Source organism: Bufo bufo, chromosome 8 (assembly GCF_905171765.1).
Source record: "Bufo bufo chromosome 8, aBufBuf1.1, whole genome shotgun sequence".
NCBI lineage: Eukaryota > Metazoa > Chordata > Amphibia > Anura > Bufonidae > Bufo > Bufo bufo.
Genome location: NC_053396.1, coordinates 64,364,793 through 64,383,287, shown reverse-complemented (window position 1 = coordinate 64,383,287; position 18,495 = coordinate 64,364,793). Strand labels below are relative to the sequence as shown.

The 18,495-nt window shown below is 44.6% G+C and overlaps 1 protein-coding gene across 1 annotated transcript in view; it reads right to left on the bottom strand.

Annotated features, from left to right (window-relative positions):
- Positions 1–2,937: 2,937 nt before the first annotated feature.
- Positions 2,938–18,495, bottom strand: part of RPS4X (ribosomal protein S4 X-linked) — a 51,224-nt gene continuing 35,666 nt past the window's right edge. The window contains exons 6-7 of the mRNA XM_040405677.1: positions 12,662–12,819; positions 2,938–3,085 (exon numbers count right to left, since the gene is read on the bottom strand). Coding sequence (XP_040261611.1) covers positions 2,984–3,085; positions 12,662–12,819 — 260 coding nt within the window. The 3' untranslated portion in view covers positions 2,938–2,983. The remainder of the gene's footprint in view (positions 3,086–12,661; positions 12,820–18,495) is intronic.

Genomic DNA, 18,495 nt, shown 5'->3' with positions numbered 1-18,495 from the left:
GGCCCTGTCAATCAAGAGTAGAAGGATGTGGAAATAGAAATATTTTTTTTATTTAGTCTTGAGAAGAGACTTCTAAGGGGGGACAGGATTAACCTACACAAATATATAAGTGGGCCATGCAAAAAAAAAAAAATAAAGTGAAAAGCTGTTCCATGTAACATGCGCTCAAGAGACAAGGGGGCACTGCCTCCAATTGGAGAGGAAAAAGATCAGCCTCCGGAAGCGTCAAAGCTTCTTTACTGTAAGAACTATGGAATAGACTTCCTCAGGACATAGTCACAGCAGGAACAGTATAGACAGTTTCAAAAAGGGTTTAGACAAATCCATAAAAAGTAAAAAAATAAAATAAAATTAAGGCTACATGCACATCCGTGTTCCTGTTTTTGTAGGTCGTTGCCGTGTGTCTTCAGTTTTTTTCTTTGCAGTCCGCCCAAAAAAACTGAAGGCTGTAACTTCCTGAAATTTAATATATACAGGATTCCCAGCAACCATCCGCAAAAAAAGGATGCGTTTGACATACGGATGGCTTCCGTTGGTCATCCGCATTTTTTGCGGACCCATTGACTTCAATGGGTCTGCAAAACGTTTATTGTGGACAATAGGGCATACAATACTTTTTTTGCGGACGGAGACACGGACAGCAGACGCGGAAAATAAATGGTTGACTACACCGCAATTTTAACGGCTCCATAGAAATGCATGGGTAACCATCCGATCAGCCCAAAAAACCGGAATGGACTCAGAGAAAGACAACTGTCGAATGCATGTAGCCTAATGCTTATGAAAACGTGTAGAAATCAGTCTCAATTCCTTTTGGGATTCGCATCCCCACCTATCCCTTGGTTGAACTTGATGGACGCATGTCTTTTTTAAACAGTTTTAACTATGTAACTCATAAAACAATGGAGGAATTGCATTTTTTTCCCCCAATACCACCCCATTTGGATTTTTTTTTCCAGTACATTGTATGTCATTATAAATGGTGGCATTCGAAAGTACAACTTGTCCCACCAAAAAAAAAGTTATGGCTCAAGGAAGATGGGGAAGAAAAATAGCCGCAAACACGAAAAACCAAAGTTAACAGTGAACTCCAGGGCACTTTACTACCTTAACAGTGACCTCAGTGCCCTACCCTCAACAGTGAAGATAAACGGCTGAGTTGTTACGAAAACCTGGTGTAAAACTGTATGTCAAGAGCGAGGGATCTGCAAAGTTCTATTGGCCAATAAGGATCATGACTGTGTATGGCAGTTATGATTAGTGAAGAACCTGTGAGCTCCTATTGGCCAATACATTTTTTTCTCAAGAACAATACCTCCTAGAGAGCCGAAACCTTTATGAAAACCTTCCCAGGCATCCGATGTACCTACAGTATGTGCAAAACTTGGTGTCCAATGGTTCAGGAGCCTGGATGCCTCTACAAATGGATAGGCACACATTGATTTTTATAATATAGATATGTGCTGTCAACTGGTAAGCTTTATTACTTTTTTTAAATGATCTGAATCAGATTTGCTGTCGGTCGTCTCATATTTGCTTTATTTACAGCAGGCAATGGTCAAGAGGATGAATGGAGTGTGCGTGACGCACCAATGAAAGATCCTTTTTAGGGTGCATTCACATGACCGCATCCATTTGCACACCACAAATTTTGATTAATGAATGGTCTCGAGCCTGTGGTTGACCAGTTGTTGCAAAACTGGCAGCTTGAATCATGAGGGCATGCTGAGAGATGTTGTTTTGCAACAGTATGGCAATCACTGAGCTAGATATTAGAGAATGTGCTCTTTATAAGTAAAATGAGCATTTAAAAGGGTTTTCCAAGACTTCATCAGTATCTGCTGGACCCCTACCGAACAGCTGTTTGAGAAGGCACCAGCGTTCCTGTGAGCGCTGCAGCCTTCTCTGTGCTGACCAAGCACCGCACCGTACGTTGTATAGCTGCAGTGCTTGGTTTCGCAGCTCAGCTCCATTGGCTTCAATGGGGCTTGAGCTGGTCCTAGGCCACATGACCGATGAACATGGCACTGGCCTAAAGAAAGCTGTGAGAAGACCACAGCGCTACTGCCTTCTGAAGCAACTGATCTGTGGGGATCCCTGGTGTTGGACCCCCAAAGATCAGATACCGATTACCTATCCTGAGTATAGGTCATTAGAATGGTCTGAGACTTTTAGGCCTCTTGCACACAACCGTATGGCTTTTTCAGTACTTTGCGGTCCGCAAAAAATACGGATGACGTCCGTGTGCATTCCGAAACAGAACAGCTGGCCCCTGATAGAACAGTACTATCCTTGTCAGTTATGCAGACAATAGGACATGTTCTATCTTTGAACGGAAAAAAGGGAAAGCATATGGAATACCTTTCGTTTTTTTTTTTGCAGATTCATTGAAATGAATTGGTCTGTATACGGAATGCAAAAAAATGGAACAAACGAGGGGGGGGGGGGGGGGAGTTTGTGTGCAAGAGGCCTAATACTTAATCCCAAGTGGTTTCCAATTTTATCTGACATCCATTTAAATAGTTTACTTTCTTCAAGACTCAGTGGCCTGCGCTGACAGATGCAGACCCACTCAACTTGAATGGGTTCGAGATCTGTCCACATGCAGCAAAAAATAAATTAAAAAACAAAACTTTTTGGCGATGTGGAGGCAAGGACTGAAATGACACAGAAGCGCTCAGTAGCCTTGCGTTCTGTATCTTCCAGATTGCGTACCCATTCAAGTTAATATATATTGTAGAAACGCCGTTTGCGGTCCGCAACAGGCACGGCCAGCACACTTGTTCGTGTGCATGAGCCCTTTTAGTAACATTCAAATCTGGAAGGGTGACCCCATTCTTCCAGTGTGATTTAGAATCTTTCTGTAACACCCCTATTGTATCATGTGCACATGATTATAATTTATATACTAAATGTACAAATAATTTCTTAATAGAAAAGTTGGAACAAGATTGTATTTATTAAAGCTTCACACAGTCTGGGTTTAACCGCTGGTCTGCTTGGCTGCCAATCTTTTATCTCTCTCCTCAGCAATGGTTAGACGAATACCCTTTCCACGTGGCAATGAAATCCAGGGCTTGTTACCCTATTAAGAAAAATAAATCTTGTTTAGAACCATCAAAAACATTATGGAAAAAACCCTCAAAACTATAGCGCTGAACAAGCATTCATCAGTCAATTCACATCTATAGAACCCAGGTTTAGCACAATGTGAGACATTACTAGTTAACCCCTTAAGAGGTCATCAAGATTTGGTTATTGATGGCCTATCCTCAGGATGAGTCATTAATAAAATTCGTGGAGAACACCTTTAAGGATGCAACTTTGTTTGATACTTAAAAGGGGTTGTGTCACTTCAGCAAATAGCATTTATCATGGAGAGTCACTTACTAAATGTACTATTACCCCTACTGCTTCCTTTGCTGTCCAGATTCATTGTTCAACCACATTATACACTGCTAGTTTCCATGGTTATGACCACCCTGCAATCCATCAGCGGTGGCCGACCACACACCAGCCTATGTCCATTCCCACAGTTATGGCGACCAGAGAGGCTGGCCCTTTTTCCTATACTTCGCAAGGATGGCCACCACTGATGGATTGCAAGGTGACCATGGAAATGAGCAGTGTACAGTGCAATAAAAAAAAAAAAAAAAATAATGAATGAAAAGGAGGCAATATGGATAATACATTATTAAAAGGGTTGGCAACTATTAGCACTTAGACTATAAAAAAGTGGAAAATATTACACTTAATGTAACTCCTTATGCAAATGTGCCTGGTTTTCTTGTCATTGTAAGCCACACCCCTCCTGTCCTCACAACATCTCTATATACAGTTTACAGGTAGATCGTGTACAAAGTACCTTATAAACAGTATAGTTGTGTCCTGTGACCCCTACCACTGTATAGAGAGATGTGTATACAGAGATATGTGACCCCCCCCCCCCCCACTCCAAATACTGCACAGGAAGATCACACAGCGTACAGGGAAGGAAGTGGGTCACATCTCTATATTAGGGATCGACCGATATTGATTTTTTAGGGCCGATACCGATAATTTGTCAACTTTCAGGCCGATAGCCGATAATTTATACCGATATTCTGGGTATTTTTATTTTTGAGGAAAAAAAAAATTTCCTACACAAATCTGCTGAAAATTAATGTTTATTGTTAACGTGTATTATTTTTTTTTTTTTGTAAATCTTTTTCATTTATACTTAATATTTTTGTGTTTTTTTTTTTTTACTAACTTTTAGCCACCTTAGGGACTAGAACCCTTGTCCCATTCACCCTGATAGATCTCTATCAGGGTGAATAGGAGCTCACACTGTCCCTGCTGCTCTGTGCTTTGTGCACACAGCAGCATGGAGCTGACTATGGCAGCCAGGGCTTCAATAGCGTCCTGGCTGCCATGGTAACCGATCGGAGCCCCAGGCTTACACTGCTGGGGCTCCGATCGGAGGAGCAGGGGAGAGGGGATCCTGTGGCCACTGCCACCAATGATTAGAACTGGGGGGGGGGGGGGGCGCACTGCGCCACCAATGTTTTTACTATTGGGATGGGGGTGGGGGGCGCACTGCGCCACCAATGACTAATACTAGGGGGCTTGAGGGGGGGGGGGGCGCACTGCGCCACCAATGTTTTTACTATTGGGATGGGGGTGGGGGGCGCACTGCGCCACCAATGACTAATACTAGGGGGCTTGAGGGGGGGGCGCACTGCGCCACCAATGTTTTTACTATTGGGATGGGGGGGGGGGGGGGGGGCGCACTGCGCCACCAATGAAGATACCTCTCTTTCACATACAGGAGGCGGGAGCTGGCTGCAGAATCACATAGCCGGCTCCCGACCTCTATGAGCGGTAGCTGCGATGCGCGGCACCTAAGAGGTTAACTACCGCAGATCGCAGCTGCCGTTCATAGAGGTCGGGAGCCGGCTATGTGATTCTGCAGCCAGCTCCCGCCTCCTGTATTTGAATTAATGAAAGACTCATCTTCATTGGTGGCGCAGCGGCCACAGCCCCTCCCCTCCTCTTGTCTTCCGTCCTGTCATTGGCGGCAGCGGCAGCAGCATCACAGGGGGAGGAGACACTGCTTCCTTCTCCCCTGTGCTGCGGAGGGAACACAGAACGCGCTGAGAGCAGCGCGTTCTGTGTTCCCAATACGTTATCGGAATATCGGCAAAATAGATGCCGATACCGATAACGTTCAAAATCCTCAATATCGGCCGATATCGGCCAAACCGATAATCGGTCGATCCCTACTCTATATACAGTGTATGGGTGGGTCTTGTACTGTATATCTATGCCGCTTGTACACAGTGATGTGACACCCACCCCTGTACACTGTATATAGAGATGTGTAACCCTCTGTAGAGGATATAATCCAAATAGACAATAGTAAGAGAAATACCACTGCACACAAGGTTAACATGCAAGTAAAATTATTTTATTGTGACATATCCTCCAATGAATATATAGATAGATAAGGAAAAATGTTTATTTTTGTGACTCCAAATCTTGATGTTTCGGTCAGTTCAGACCTTGGTCACAAATCACTAGTCAATGGTCAAATTGTGAGTAAACCGTTATACAGTAAATAAGAAACGGGTCAAAGCCTGTATGAATGTGTCAAAGATGGCCATTGAAATTAGAACCATAGTGTAGAACCTAGGCTGAAAGGGCATGTAATGTAATGCCCTAAAAGTATAGAGTATAGGGTAGTAGATCTATAATAGATGTCCCGGCTAGGGTTGTTGCGGGTATCCAAATACCCAATTAATACTTTTGTCCCATATCTGTTCGGTACCGGGATTTGCCTTTTATAGATACTAGGATGTGCTTCTGCGCAGCCCAGTATCACAGAACATGAGCATGTTCCCCCTGTGCTGCCGCTGCCAATGAGAGGAGAGGGGCTGGCGCACTGCGCCACCAATGAAAATAAGCATCTAATACAGATACAGGAGGCGGGTGCGGCGGCAGAATCACATAGCCTGCAATCGACCTCTGTGACAGGGAGCTGGGTGCTGCACCTGAGGGGTTAACTGCCGCGGATCGCAGCACCCAGTAAGAGGTTGGGTGCCGGCCATGTGATTCTGCCGCCGCACCCGCCTCCTGTATCTGTATTAGGGCTCTTTCACACTTGTGTTGTTCTGTTCCGGCATAGAGTTCAGTCGTCGGGGCTCTATGCCGGAAGAATCCTGATCAGGATTATCCCCATGCATTCTGAATGGAGAGAAATCCGTTCAGGATGCATCAGGATGTCTTCAGTTCTGGACCGGAATGTTTTTTGGTCGGAGAAAATACCGCAGCATGCTGCACTTTTTGCTCCGGTCAAAAATCCTGAACACTTGCCGCAAGGCCGGATCCGGAATTAATGCCCATTGAAAGGCATTAATCCGGATCCGGCCTTAAGCTAAAACGTAGTTTCGGCGCATTGCCGGGTTCCGACGTTTAGCTTTTTCTGAATGTTACCATGGCTGCCAGGACGCTAAAGTCCTGTTTGCATGGTAAAGTGTAGTGGGGAGCAGTATACTTACCGTCCGTGCGGCTCCCGGGGCGCTTCAGAGTGACGTCAGGGTGCCCCACGCGCATGGATCGCTCTGACGTCATTCTGGAGCACCCCGGGAGCCGCACGGACGGCAAGTATACTGCTCCCCCGCTCCCCACTACTACTATGGCAACCAGGACTTTAATAGCGTCCTGGCTGCCATAGTAACACTGAACGCATTTTGAAGACGGATCAGTCCTCAAATGCTTTCAGTTCACTTGCGGTGTTAAAGGATCCGGCGGGCACCTCCGGCAAATGGAGTACACGACGGATCCGGACAACGCAAGTTAATTTTCATTGGTAGCGCGCCCCCCCCCCCCCCCCCCCTTCCCTGATTATGGGCCGGACGTTCCATAATATGCAGAATGCACACAGCTTTTTTTGGCATTTTATTTTTCTGCATAATATCAAATGGTAGAGAGTATCGCAATACTTTTTTTGGGTATTGAAACCGAATCAAAATTTTGGGATCGCAACAACCCTAGTCCCAGCCAGCATTGGGGGAGCCCCCAATCCACTGCTACATTCCACAGGGCAGCATCCTGTCACCCAGCAATAGCACTCCTTATTAAATAGGATTATCACACTCTGTCTTTGGATTCTTGCTTCTTGTTTTTTCAGTATGTTTTTATTTTCAACACTTCAAGGGTAAGGCCTCTGACCACCACATGCTTTTTCAGTCGCAGCCATCTTGCTACTCCAGGTCGAGTAAACATTGCACTTTACACATCCAATCTCCATCGCCAGCCCGAAATAGCAACAATCCTCATCCTCCAATCAGGTGTGCGGTCACATGCAGGCAAAAGACTTTGGATTCTGCTCACCGATTGGCTAATCTGGTACTCCTGCATTGTGATAGGCTGTTGCCGATGAGTGGGCGTGGCTTAGGATGGCAGGCGTTTCGATGAACAGCACTGATAGACTGCAGTATCCGGTCACCATCAGGGGCACGTGTGTGAAGGTGAGGGAGCCAGGGTGGTCACAGTTTAGTGGCACATGCTCTGCTGCTGGGCGACTAGTGGGGGTTGTACATTCAGTCAGATTTTACATGCGATTAGCTAGGCTCGCGCTGGGCTCTGTGGTACTTGTAGTACCACGGGTTCTGGGGATATTTGCTTCTTACAATGTTAGCGTTTTACTCTTAAAAAGACCCGCACAAATCTTCACTCTTATCAGTCATTTCAGAGGAGAGACAATCTAATAGGTCAGTGCCAGCAAGTCAAAAAATCTCCTTTAGGGCTGGTTCACATGGCACAGTTTTTCAGTTTCAAACTACAGACCCACTTGTGGTTTAGTCGTTATAAACAGTGGCCACGTTACATGCCATCTCCCATTCAAAACAGTGGGAGGCTCAGGCAGATGAACTGCTGCTGCTGGTTGCTTTTTGGTGCAGAATCTGCGAACAGGGACTGAGGATACTTTCACATGTGGGTTTTTAGTGGCCTTTTTTCCCCCCGTATAGGAGGAAGACACACTGGCCCAGATTTTCTAATGTGTCTGTGCCAAAGATCTGTCTAAAAAGTGGCACATCTAGGTCTTCTACACCTAGGGAAAGTGGCTTAGCGGAAAAGGATGGAGCCTGAGATGCACCACTTAGTGCCAACATTGTGCCACAGTTATGGCATAAAATTCTGACTCAAAATAAGCCAATCAGTAGCTGGTACAGAGTAATGGTCCGTTCACACGTCCGTAGTTCTGGGTCTGCATCTGTGCCGCAATTCTGCACAACAGGTGGACACGTTCATTTCAATGGGGCTGCAAAAGATGCACTGTACGCATCCGTTGCTCCGTTCCGCGACCCTGCAAAAAAGGTAGAGCATGTCCTATTGTCCGCAATCGGAGACAAGAATAGGCATTTCTATCATATGGCCGGCCATGTGCGCTCGGCAAAATGCGGAACGCACAGCCGGTATCTGCGTTTTGCCGATCCACAATACACTTAAGGACATGTGAATGGACCCTTAAGGGTCTGTCCGTGCACCAGATTTATCCTCCAGCCTGACCTGATAGATCAGCAGCCCAGAACTGCACCAGATCTAAGTTCACGCCATTTACAGGATTAGTAAGGCCTCATTCATACGACCGTTCCTTTTTTTGCGGTACGCAAACTGCGGATCCGCAAAAAACAGAAGCCGTCCGTGTGCTTCAACAATTTGCGGAACAGAACGGGGCGGCCCATTGTAGAAATACCCAATACTGCAAAACATACAATAGGACATGTTCTATTTTTTTGCGGGGCTACGGAACCAAGCAACGGATGCGAACAGCACACTGAGTGCTGTCCGCATCTTTTGCGGCCCCATTGAAGTGAATAGGTCTGCATCCGAGCCGCAAAAACTGCTTCTCTGATGCGGACCAAAACAACGGTCGTGTGCATGAGGCCTTAATCTGGGCCAGTGTGTAAAAGATTATTCTTAAATCTCTGCATAACCTGTCAGTACAGGTGACCCTGAGATAAAGTGCGGTGCCAGGCTTTATAGAGTGGGCAGGGGCAGCGATGTGCTTCCGCCAGGACTGAGCCGACACTGCTTCCCTTAATAAGCGCAACAGTCTTCCTGCAGCACATTGCGAAAAAACATTTTAGGGATTTTAGGAAAGTTTACTTAACCTTTAATAAATATCACTCTGCAGACACTTTTCACAAGAAAATCTACATCATGTCAATTTATGTTGCAAAATGTCACCCTTTGTAAGGGCTCATGCACACAATCGTTGGATTTTTTTGCAGTCCGCAAATTGGTGATCTGCAAAACATGGATAGCGGCCATGTGCGTTTTGCGTTTTACTGAACGTCCGGCTCATCACAGAACAGTCCTATCCTTGTCTGTAGTGCGGACAAGAATAGGACAGGTTTTATATTTTTGGGGGGCCGTGGAACAGACATACAGATGCATAGAGCACACGGATACGGATTACCAATGCGAATCTGGCTAGTCTGACAGGTCATGGAAATGAGTGCACAACCCCTTTAACGGAGTGGGCTGTAGCTTAGAAGACCCCTAAATGATAACCCAGCTATATTATATGTATTTTTAATTTGGCTCCTAAATTTTTCAGGTTAGGAGCCAATGGCTCCTTGATATTTTTTTTTTTTAGTCAGGCGCACTGTAGATGGGCAGGGATATCATGTGACTGCTCCTCTGAACAGGCTTGCTACAACGCATGCTGGGATTTTTACTTTACAGCTGCTCCGCCCACACAGCCTGTCCAGGGAAGCATGTTATGTCAGATTAGAATCTCTATCGCTATCAAAAACTACGGTCGTGTGCCTAAGATAAGTGATAAAATATTTTCTTCATTTTTTGTCTCACTAAATCGACTTCACCATTTGGGAGGCTGATGCTTTTTACACTATGTATTGTAACGCATTAGGCTACTTTCACACCTGCGTTAGGTGCGGATCCGTCTGGTATCTGCACAGACGGATCCGCACCTATAATGCAAACGCTTAGATCCGATCAGAACGGATCCGTTTATTACCATGACAAAAAAAAAAAAATTGGGGGACAGATCCGTTTGAAAATTGAGCCATACTTTGTCAACTTCAAACGGATCCGTCCCCATTGACTTACATTGTAAGTCTGGACGGATCCGTTTGCCTCCGCACGGCCAGGGGGACACCCGAACGCTGCAAGCTGCGTTCAGGGGTCCGCCTGCTAAGCGGAGGACAAACGGTGCCAGACTGATGCAATCTGAGCGGATCCGCATCCATTCAGAATGCATTGGGGCTGGACGGATCCGTTCAGGGCCGCTTGTAAGAGCCTTCAAACGGAACTCACAAGCGGAGCCCCGAACGCTAGTGTGAAAGTAGCCTTAGATCTGTCAGCATTAAACGTTGCTTAAGAGACTAGGGTTGCACTGAATTAGCAACACTTTTTTACCCGGTTCGATAGCATATTGGGATTGGCATTTTTCGATATCAGTACCCACCAGATAACATGGCATGCGCAAAGTGCACACCATGCCCTCATAAGCATACGCACAGTGTTCGGCCGTTGTCAGCAATAAAAAAACAACAACTTTGTGGCCCGATTGAGAAGTGTCAGGAAGGGAGGGGGAAGAATAGGAGGGCAGGGGAGAGAAACTCACAATCATCCTTGTGGCTCACAGGTTAAACGACCTTTGATGATGTCATCACCATGTGACCAGTAACATCCTCTTGTTACTGGTCACATAGCAATGATATCAAAGTTACTTTATCCCTTAACATCTAGAAGGATCTTTTTACAGGTATGAGCTTCAAGCTATAAGGGTCCATTCACACGTCCGTAGTGTATTGCGGATCCTCAATAAACCCGGCCTGCACCCCCATAAAACTGCCTATACTTGTCCGACTGCACTGTGCTTTCCGCATCTCTTACGGCCCCATAGAGAATGAATGGGGCCGAATTCGTTGCGCAATGTTGCAGAACCAATCCGGACCCATTCTACGGACGCGTGAATGGACCCCAAGTCTGTATTAATGTGAGGCAGATAGTCTCATTACTGTAGTACCTCCACACACCTCACTTTAGACACCCCATCATGTACCTCGTATAATGAGCAACATGGGGTTAACAATGGCATCACTTAATATATGAGGCACATAGAGGGTAGAAATTAACACATGCCTCACATTAATACTAACCTTATGTACCATCTCACATAATGGACAACATGAGGCACATGGAGGTCCAAACTGGTAAAGCCATGTGGCTCACATTAAAGCTATGGTGACATGTGTCAAGCGACAAAAAGGTACAGCTACATGGAGACTTTGTTGCTGAAAAGTTGTACAACATTTATTGTAATGGATGGTCTATATGCTGCGACTGGCGCAAAAAAAAACGCGACAGGTGGTTTCCTGTAGCCCAATAGTAAATATTTCCAACATGTACCTGCTCACATAATGGGGAACATGGGGTTAATGTGTGGTACTTCAAGGTGTTATTAACTATTAATGTGAGGCACATAGAGGTCCAAGTTGATAAGTCCATGTGCCTCACAAACAGTAACCCCAACATTTACCTCATTAACAATGTTGTCCATTACCTCACATAATGATGGGGTTACTATTAATTGAAGCACATGCTTTTATATTAGTAAGTGACCCCCACGAAGTACTTCCTCACAATGTTTGGCAAAAAATTAAAATACTCACATTAAACTCATGTTGCCCCCTTCTGCCTCTAAAACCTGCTGTCTTCAATAAGTTCCAACAACCCCATTATCCTCTTCCCAGCGGTGGGCTAATGAGCACTAGGAAGTTAGATGAGAGTGGGGCAGGCAGCAATCAGTGCCAACGGCATGTTTTAGACACATGCAGAAAATGTTGCCTTATATTAGGAACCATCCAAACTAGCTGCCAGGACATGGGGTAGTCGACAATTCGTGACGACAGTAAGTTCTAGATGCAAAGGGTTGCAGAAGGGGCGTTGAAACAAGACGGCAAATGTAGGGAGGCAGCTGACAGGTACCCCATGAAGAGGTTTCAGTGGAGTATGCACAGGCAGGAGCAGCACTCCTGCCAGTAGTGCTCACTGCAGTGCATATTGTAGACATGTGAACCAATACACTGCATATATTGCTACAGGTTCTCTATGCGCATAGTGAAAAATGCTACAAAAAAAGACTGAACCCCGGTGCCCGTTTTGTTAGTAATAAACAAAAATGAAGGGGGGAAAAAAAAGTTTAAAGTAAACTTTAATCACTGCCCCTACAAATTTAAAAAATGGTTTTCCAAGCTTGCTCCTGAACACATGATATTTTAATCCCTGTTGCCTAGATAGCGCTGACATCTGCAGTATGGTACAAAATTGTTGACTGCCACAGTTCAAAATTTGGCTTACAATAATTATATACACAAATGGGAAAACTGAGAAACTCAGGAACCTACATAATACAAACTGCATGCAAACAGCTCCATAGTTACAACCAGTGTTTTACACAAGATGCTATGATATATTAACTATAATATCACCAGTTATGATTCACATGTATAAGAGAGCAATTACAGTGTAAAAGACTGCTTGACTTGCCCACCCAATATTATGGACAATAAGTTGGAAGCAAAAGCATTATGTAGTGGGAAATTAAATTTTTCAAAAAAGGGGTTCATAGCTTAGAACTTACTTTGCCAATGACGAAAATATTGGACAGCCTGGTGGCAAAGCTGTTTCCATTAGCATCCTTGACATGAACAACATCAAAGGAACCTGGATGCCTCTCCCTGTTGGTGATGACACCTATTCGGCCCAAGTTAGCACCTCCAGTTACCATGCAGAGGTTACCTATAAAAAGTAGAAGGAAAAAATAAATTCTATAAATTACACTGCATCCCAGAAAAGCATTTAGGTATCTGTAAGTCAAAGCATATATGAAGGAAAGTCAAATTTTATTTGCTGTGACGCGTGAAGTCACAGGCTATGGCTTGCAACACTTTTAAAACATTACTCAAGACACAAGACACTGGCCATGCATTTGCACCATAGAAACCTACAGATATTACATCTACACCTCCGATGCAATGACAGGGCCTTAACCAGTCTAAGACTGGGCCATTAGCCCCCTTCAAAGTGAACGGGAGCAGCTCTGCAGTAACCAAAGAAAGGAGATGTGTAGTTCCGAAGCCAGTGCCATCCTGAAACAGCCAATGTTGGTATAATTGCACTCTATCACACATACTCCATTTTAAGACTAAATTGGAAGCAAAAACCCTTATGTGGTGAGCAATTAAATTTTTTTTTTTTTTAAAGGGGGTCATGGCTTAGAAGAGATTACGTTACCAATGACGAAAATATTGGACAGCCTGGTGGCAAAGTATCCTTAACATGATCAAAAGGAACCTGTGGGTGCCTCTCCCTGTTAGTGATGACACCAATTAGGCAGCACCTGCAGTTACTATGCAGAGGTTACCTAAAAGAAAGTTCCAAACCCAGTGCCATCCTAAAACATTGTAATCCAATTATTACACATACTCCATTTTAACACTACGGGTCAAATGTGTCTGTCTGCTTAGGTGTTACAAAAATGTCAGATTTTTACAGACTGCAAGAAAAGAGTGTTGTGCATTTTCATATGTATACAATATTATCTAATGACATTATAATTAGGGATCGACAGATTATCGGTTTTACCGATATTGTCGGCCGATATTGAGGATTTTGACAGTTATCGGCATCTGCGATCCGCGGCACCTAAGGGGTTAACTACCGCAGATCGCAGCTACAGCTCATAGAGGTCGGGAGCCGGCTATGTGATTCTGCAGCCAGCTCCCGCCTCCTGTATATGAATTAATGAAAGACTTATCTTCATCGGTGGAGCGGTGGCCACAGCCCCGCCCCTCCTCTTGTCCTCCCTCCTCTAATTGGCGGCAGCAGCAGCACAGGGGAGGGAGACACTGCTTCCTTCTCCCCTGTGTGCTGAGGGAACGCGGAGAGCGCTGACAGCAGCGCGATCTGTGTTCCCAATGTGTTATCGGTATATCGGCAAAATAGATGCCAATACCGATGACTGTCAAAATCCTCAATATCGGCCGATATCGGTAAAACCGATAATCGGTCGATCCCTAATTATAATGTCATTAGATAATATTGTATACATATGAAAATGCACAACACTCTTTTCTTGCAGTCTGTAAAAATCAGACATTTTTGTAACACCTAAGCAGACAGACACATTTGACCCGTAGTGTTAAAATGGAGTATGTGTAATAATTGGATTACAATGTTTTAGGATGGCACTGGGTTTGGAACTTTTTTAGGTAACCTCTGCATAGCAACTGCTGCCTAATTGGTGTCATCACTAACAAGGTTATTTCCCGGATAATCAATGACTTGATAAGGATTCATATCCTTGAGGAACACCTGCTGTATGAGGAGATAGAGATATATATCTATCCTATCTATCTATCTCTGTATGGTATATTTAGTAAATAATTCATATAATGTGTTATCTATGTGTAACAGTGTGTGTGAGTGTGAATGAAATATATATATATATATATATATATATATATATTTATATTTATATATTAGGGATCGACCGATTATCGGTTTGGCCGATATTGAGGATTTTGACCGTTATCGGTATCGGCATCTATTTTGCCGATATACCGATAACATATTGGGAACACAGAAGGCGCTGCTCTCAGCGCTCTGTGTTCCCTCCGCAGCACAGGGGAGAAGGAAGCAGTGTCTCCCTCCCCCTGTGCTGCCGCTGCCGCCAATGAGAGGAGAGAACATAGAGGAGGGGCGGGGCTGTGGCCGCTGCGCCACCAATGAAGATAAGCCTTTCATTCATTCATATGCAGGAGGCGGGAGCTGGCTACAGAATCACATAGCCGGCTCCAGACCTCTATGACAAGTAACTGCGGTCCGCGGTAGTTAACTCCTCAGGTGCCGCGGATCGCAGCTACCGCTCAGAGGTCGGGAGTCGGCTATGTGATTCTGCAGCCAGCTCCCGCCTCCTGTATATGAATGATTGAGAGACTTATCTTCATTAGTGGCGCAGTGCGCCCCCCCCCCCCCCAGTATTAATCATTGGTGGCGCAGTGCGCCCCCATCCCAATCCCGGCCAATAGTAAAAACATTGGTGGCGCAGTGCGCCCCCACCACCCAGTATTACTCATTGGTGGCAGTGGCCACAGGATCCCCTCTCCCGTGCTCCTCCGATCGAAGCCCCAGCAGTGTAAGCCTGGAGCTCCGATCGGTTACCATGGCAGCCAGGACGCTATTGAAGCCCTGGCTGCCATGGTAAGCTCCATGCTGCTGTGTGCACAAAGCACAGAGCAGCAGGGACAGTGTGAGATCCTATTCACCCTGATAGAGATCTATCAGGGTGAATGGGACAAGGGTTCTAGTCCCTAAGGGGGCTAAAAGTTAGTAAAAAAAATAAAAAAAATAAAAATAAAAAATATTAAGCATAAATGAAAAAGATTTATAAAAAAAAAACACATTAACAAAAAAAAAAAACACACATTAACAATAAACATATTAATTTTCAGCAGATTTGTGTAGGAATTTTTTTTCTCAAAAATGAAAATTCCCAGAATCAGTATAAATTATCGGCTATCGGCCATAAAGTTCACAAATTATCGGTATCGGCCCTAAAAAAATCAATATCGGTCGATCCATGTATTTATCATGTTGAAAGTACAGAAACATTGAAGTAAGTTTATGTTAATTGGGTTTCTGAAAAGAGTAAATGTTATTTCAAAACAATAGTTATTCATGGATGTAGATAAGTGAAATGTATAAGTTCCGATGCCAAGCATCAAAGCCGCTATATAAAATTTATCAAGTCAACCTATATTTCAAAAAGATAGGAGAAGACAGCCAACTCCAACAAGTCCAGGATATAGGTAATTAAAAGTGTCAGGAAAAGACCTTCAATGATGTATGTTAAAAGGTCAAGGAGGTCATGTTGAACGTATGATTAGATATTTAATTTTAATGCTTAAAAGTTGTGATGTTCATCTGCAGTACCATCTGGAGGCAGATGGACAATATTATATTATTTCATTATTTGTTCTATACCATATTACAGGGCTCGACAAATCCCAGGCGCCAGGTCGCCATGGCGACCAGGAATTTAGTCCTGGCGCTTGGGGATTTGTCAGCCCGTTTTCAAAGGTGCCCGGGCGATTGGTGCGGGCTGCCGTTCTGTCCGGAGGCAGCACCGTTTGAAACAGCTCCTCAGTCTGAGTCAGTGAGTCACAGCACACACAGAGTGAGACGCTGGCAGCAGGAAGGGGAGGGACTCTGGAGGAGTGTAATCTGATCCTAGAGTGGAAGCTGCTTCTGCCAGCCCCTCCCCTCCCCGCAACCAACCAGAGCTGAGGCAAGGCAAGCACTAGCAGCTCTGAGTCGGAGTAGTACAGGGAGTCTAAGAATAGAAATGAATCAAATGAGTCACAAGTTAAAAGAATCTAAAGATCCGACTTAGTTAGGCTAGTTTCACACTTGCGGCAGGACGGATTCGACATGCTGTTCACCATGTCGGATACGTCCTGCGGCTATTTCGCAGTGCCCCCGGGCCGCCGCTCCGTCCCCATTGACTATAATGGGGACGGGGGCGGAGCTCCGGCGCAGCACGGCGAAAGCCGCCGGACTAAAAAACCTGACATGCAGTAATTTTAGTCCGGCGGCTTTCGCCGTGCACCGCCGGAGCTTCGCCCCCGTCCCCATTATAGTCAATGGGGACAGAGCGGATTCGTCCTGCCGCAAGTGTGAAAGTACCCTTAGAGACTCATTCGATTCTTTGAGTTAAAAGAGCCGTGAGTCAGACTCTAGAACATTTTACACTGAGGCTGTCCTCTGATGCTTTTGTTGCAGCAGTGATAAGATTAAGGGACAGGAGCAGAGAGATAAGTGACAGGACACCGTTTAGATTACAGTTTGAATTAACCCTTTAGGATCAAATTGGCTTCTCAAGGAGATATATGTTAAAGGCATCCCTTCTTCTGTCTCATTCAATAGCTATATAACTAAGGGTACTTTCACACTTGCGGCAGGACGGATTGGGCAGGCTGTTCACCCTGTCGGATCCGTCCTTCCGCTGTTTCGCCGGACCACCGCTCCGTCCCCATTGACTATAATGGGGGCAGAGCTCTGGCGCAGCACGGCAGTGCATGTTGAAAGACCGCCGGACTAAAAGTACTGCATGTCCAACTTTTTAGTCCGGCGGCCTCTCACCGCGAACTGCCGTGCTGCGCCGGAGCTCCACATCCGGGGACGGAGCAGCGGTATATGTAACATGGCATTATTGGGGGGCTCTATGGAAAAGTGTGGGGGGGAGGGGGGAGACTATTCGGGCACCTACTGGGGGCTTTATGACACGGCTCCGCCTGGCTCCTAACTTTTTTTAGCTGGCTCCTAGATTCCAAGGAAATTTTTCAAGCCCTGCCATATTAGGCGTTAATATTACATCATGGTGTTATTAGCATGCGAATACACCCACCTTACCCGATTGGGAATCCCTAATCTAAAGGGGATTATTCTTAGATAAGGGGGGGAATAATTATTCGTGTGCTGGGTAGCAAGGGAGATCCAAAAAAGCCATAAAGATCCATATATCCATCCAATCAAAAAGAAAAAAAACTTTACCAGAAGATTCTTTTTGGATTACTAGGAAAGTTCTTCAGAATTGGTCCCATCTGAACTCTGTCTACCTTTGACCTGGTAATGTATAGTTTGTTTACTACTCGTGATATTAATAAGATATTTCTCTCTGTATATAGCCAAGAGTTCCCATACTGTGGGAATATATAGTGTTAGGAGTCTCCATAGTGCTGATTATTCTCTTAGCAAAGATGCATATTGTTAATGGAAGATCTGACATTATTTGAAAAGAGGACTAAACCCGTGGAAAGTTATTTTCCTTAGTCTGATTGCCGAGCTGAATATTTTATCATATATTTTTGATTGGTCATAGGAAAACAGAGTCAAGGGATGGTTATTTTCCTGTATATCGATGTTTCATTGTTATAGCCTGTTTGATAAACAGAAGATCCTAAGTTTCTCTTGGTATATGAGTCAGTTTGTAAATATGACACTGGTTGTCATAAATCAATAAATCATATTGTGCTGATCAGATAGGGGTGTGTCAACACCACCATGTGGTACATTTTGGGTGTTACTTTGTAACTTCATTTGTTTTGCAGTTGTATTGTTTTTATATTCTTTGTTTTTATAATAAATGATTATATATTTTTGCATATACAATTGTCCCTTTGTTTCACTGCTTGCACAAATCAAATTAAGATGCTTGATAAAAAGAACTTAGAGGCGTGTTTATGTCCGCCTGAAGGATAATATAATTTTTATATATTTTTTTTTTATCCTCTTATATGAAGATTCTTTCATATAGAAGATAAAATGACAAGAGGAACCAATGAAGTCAGCAGATTCCGCCGAGACAAAATGCAAACATAACATGTGCCTTAACCCTTTCAACCCCAGGCCAGT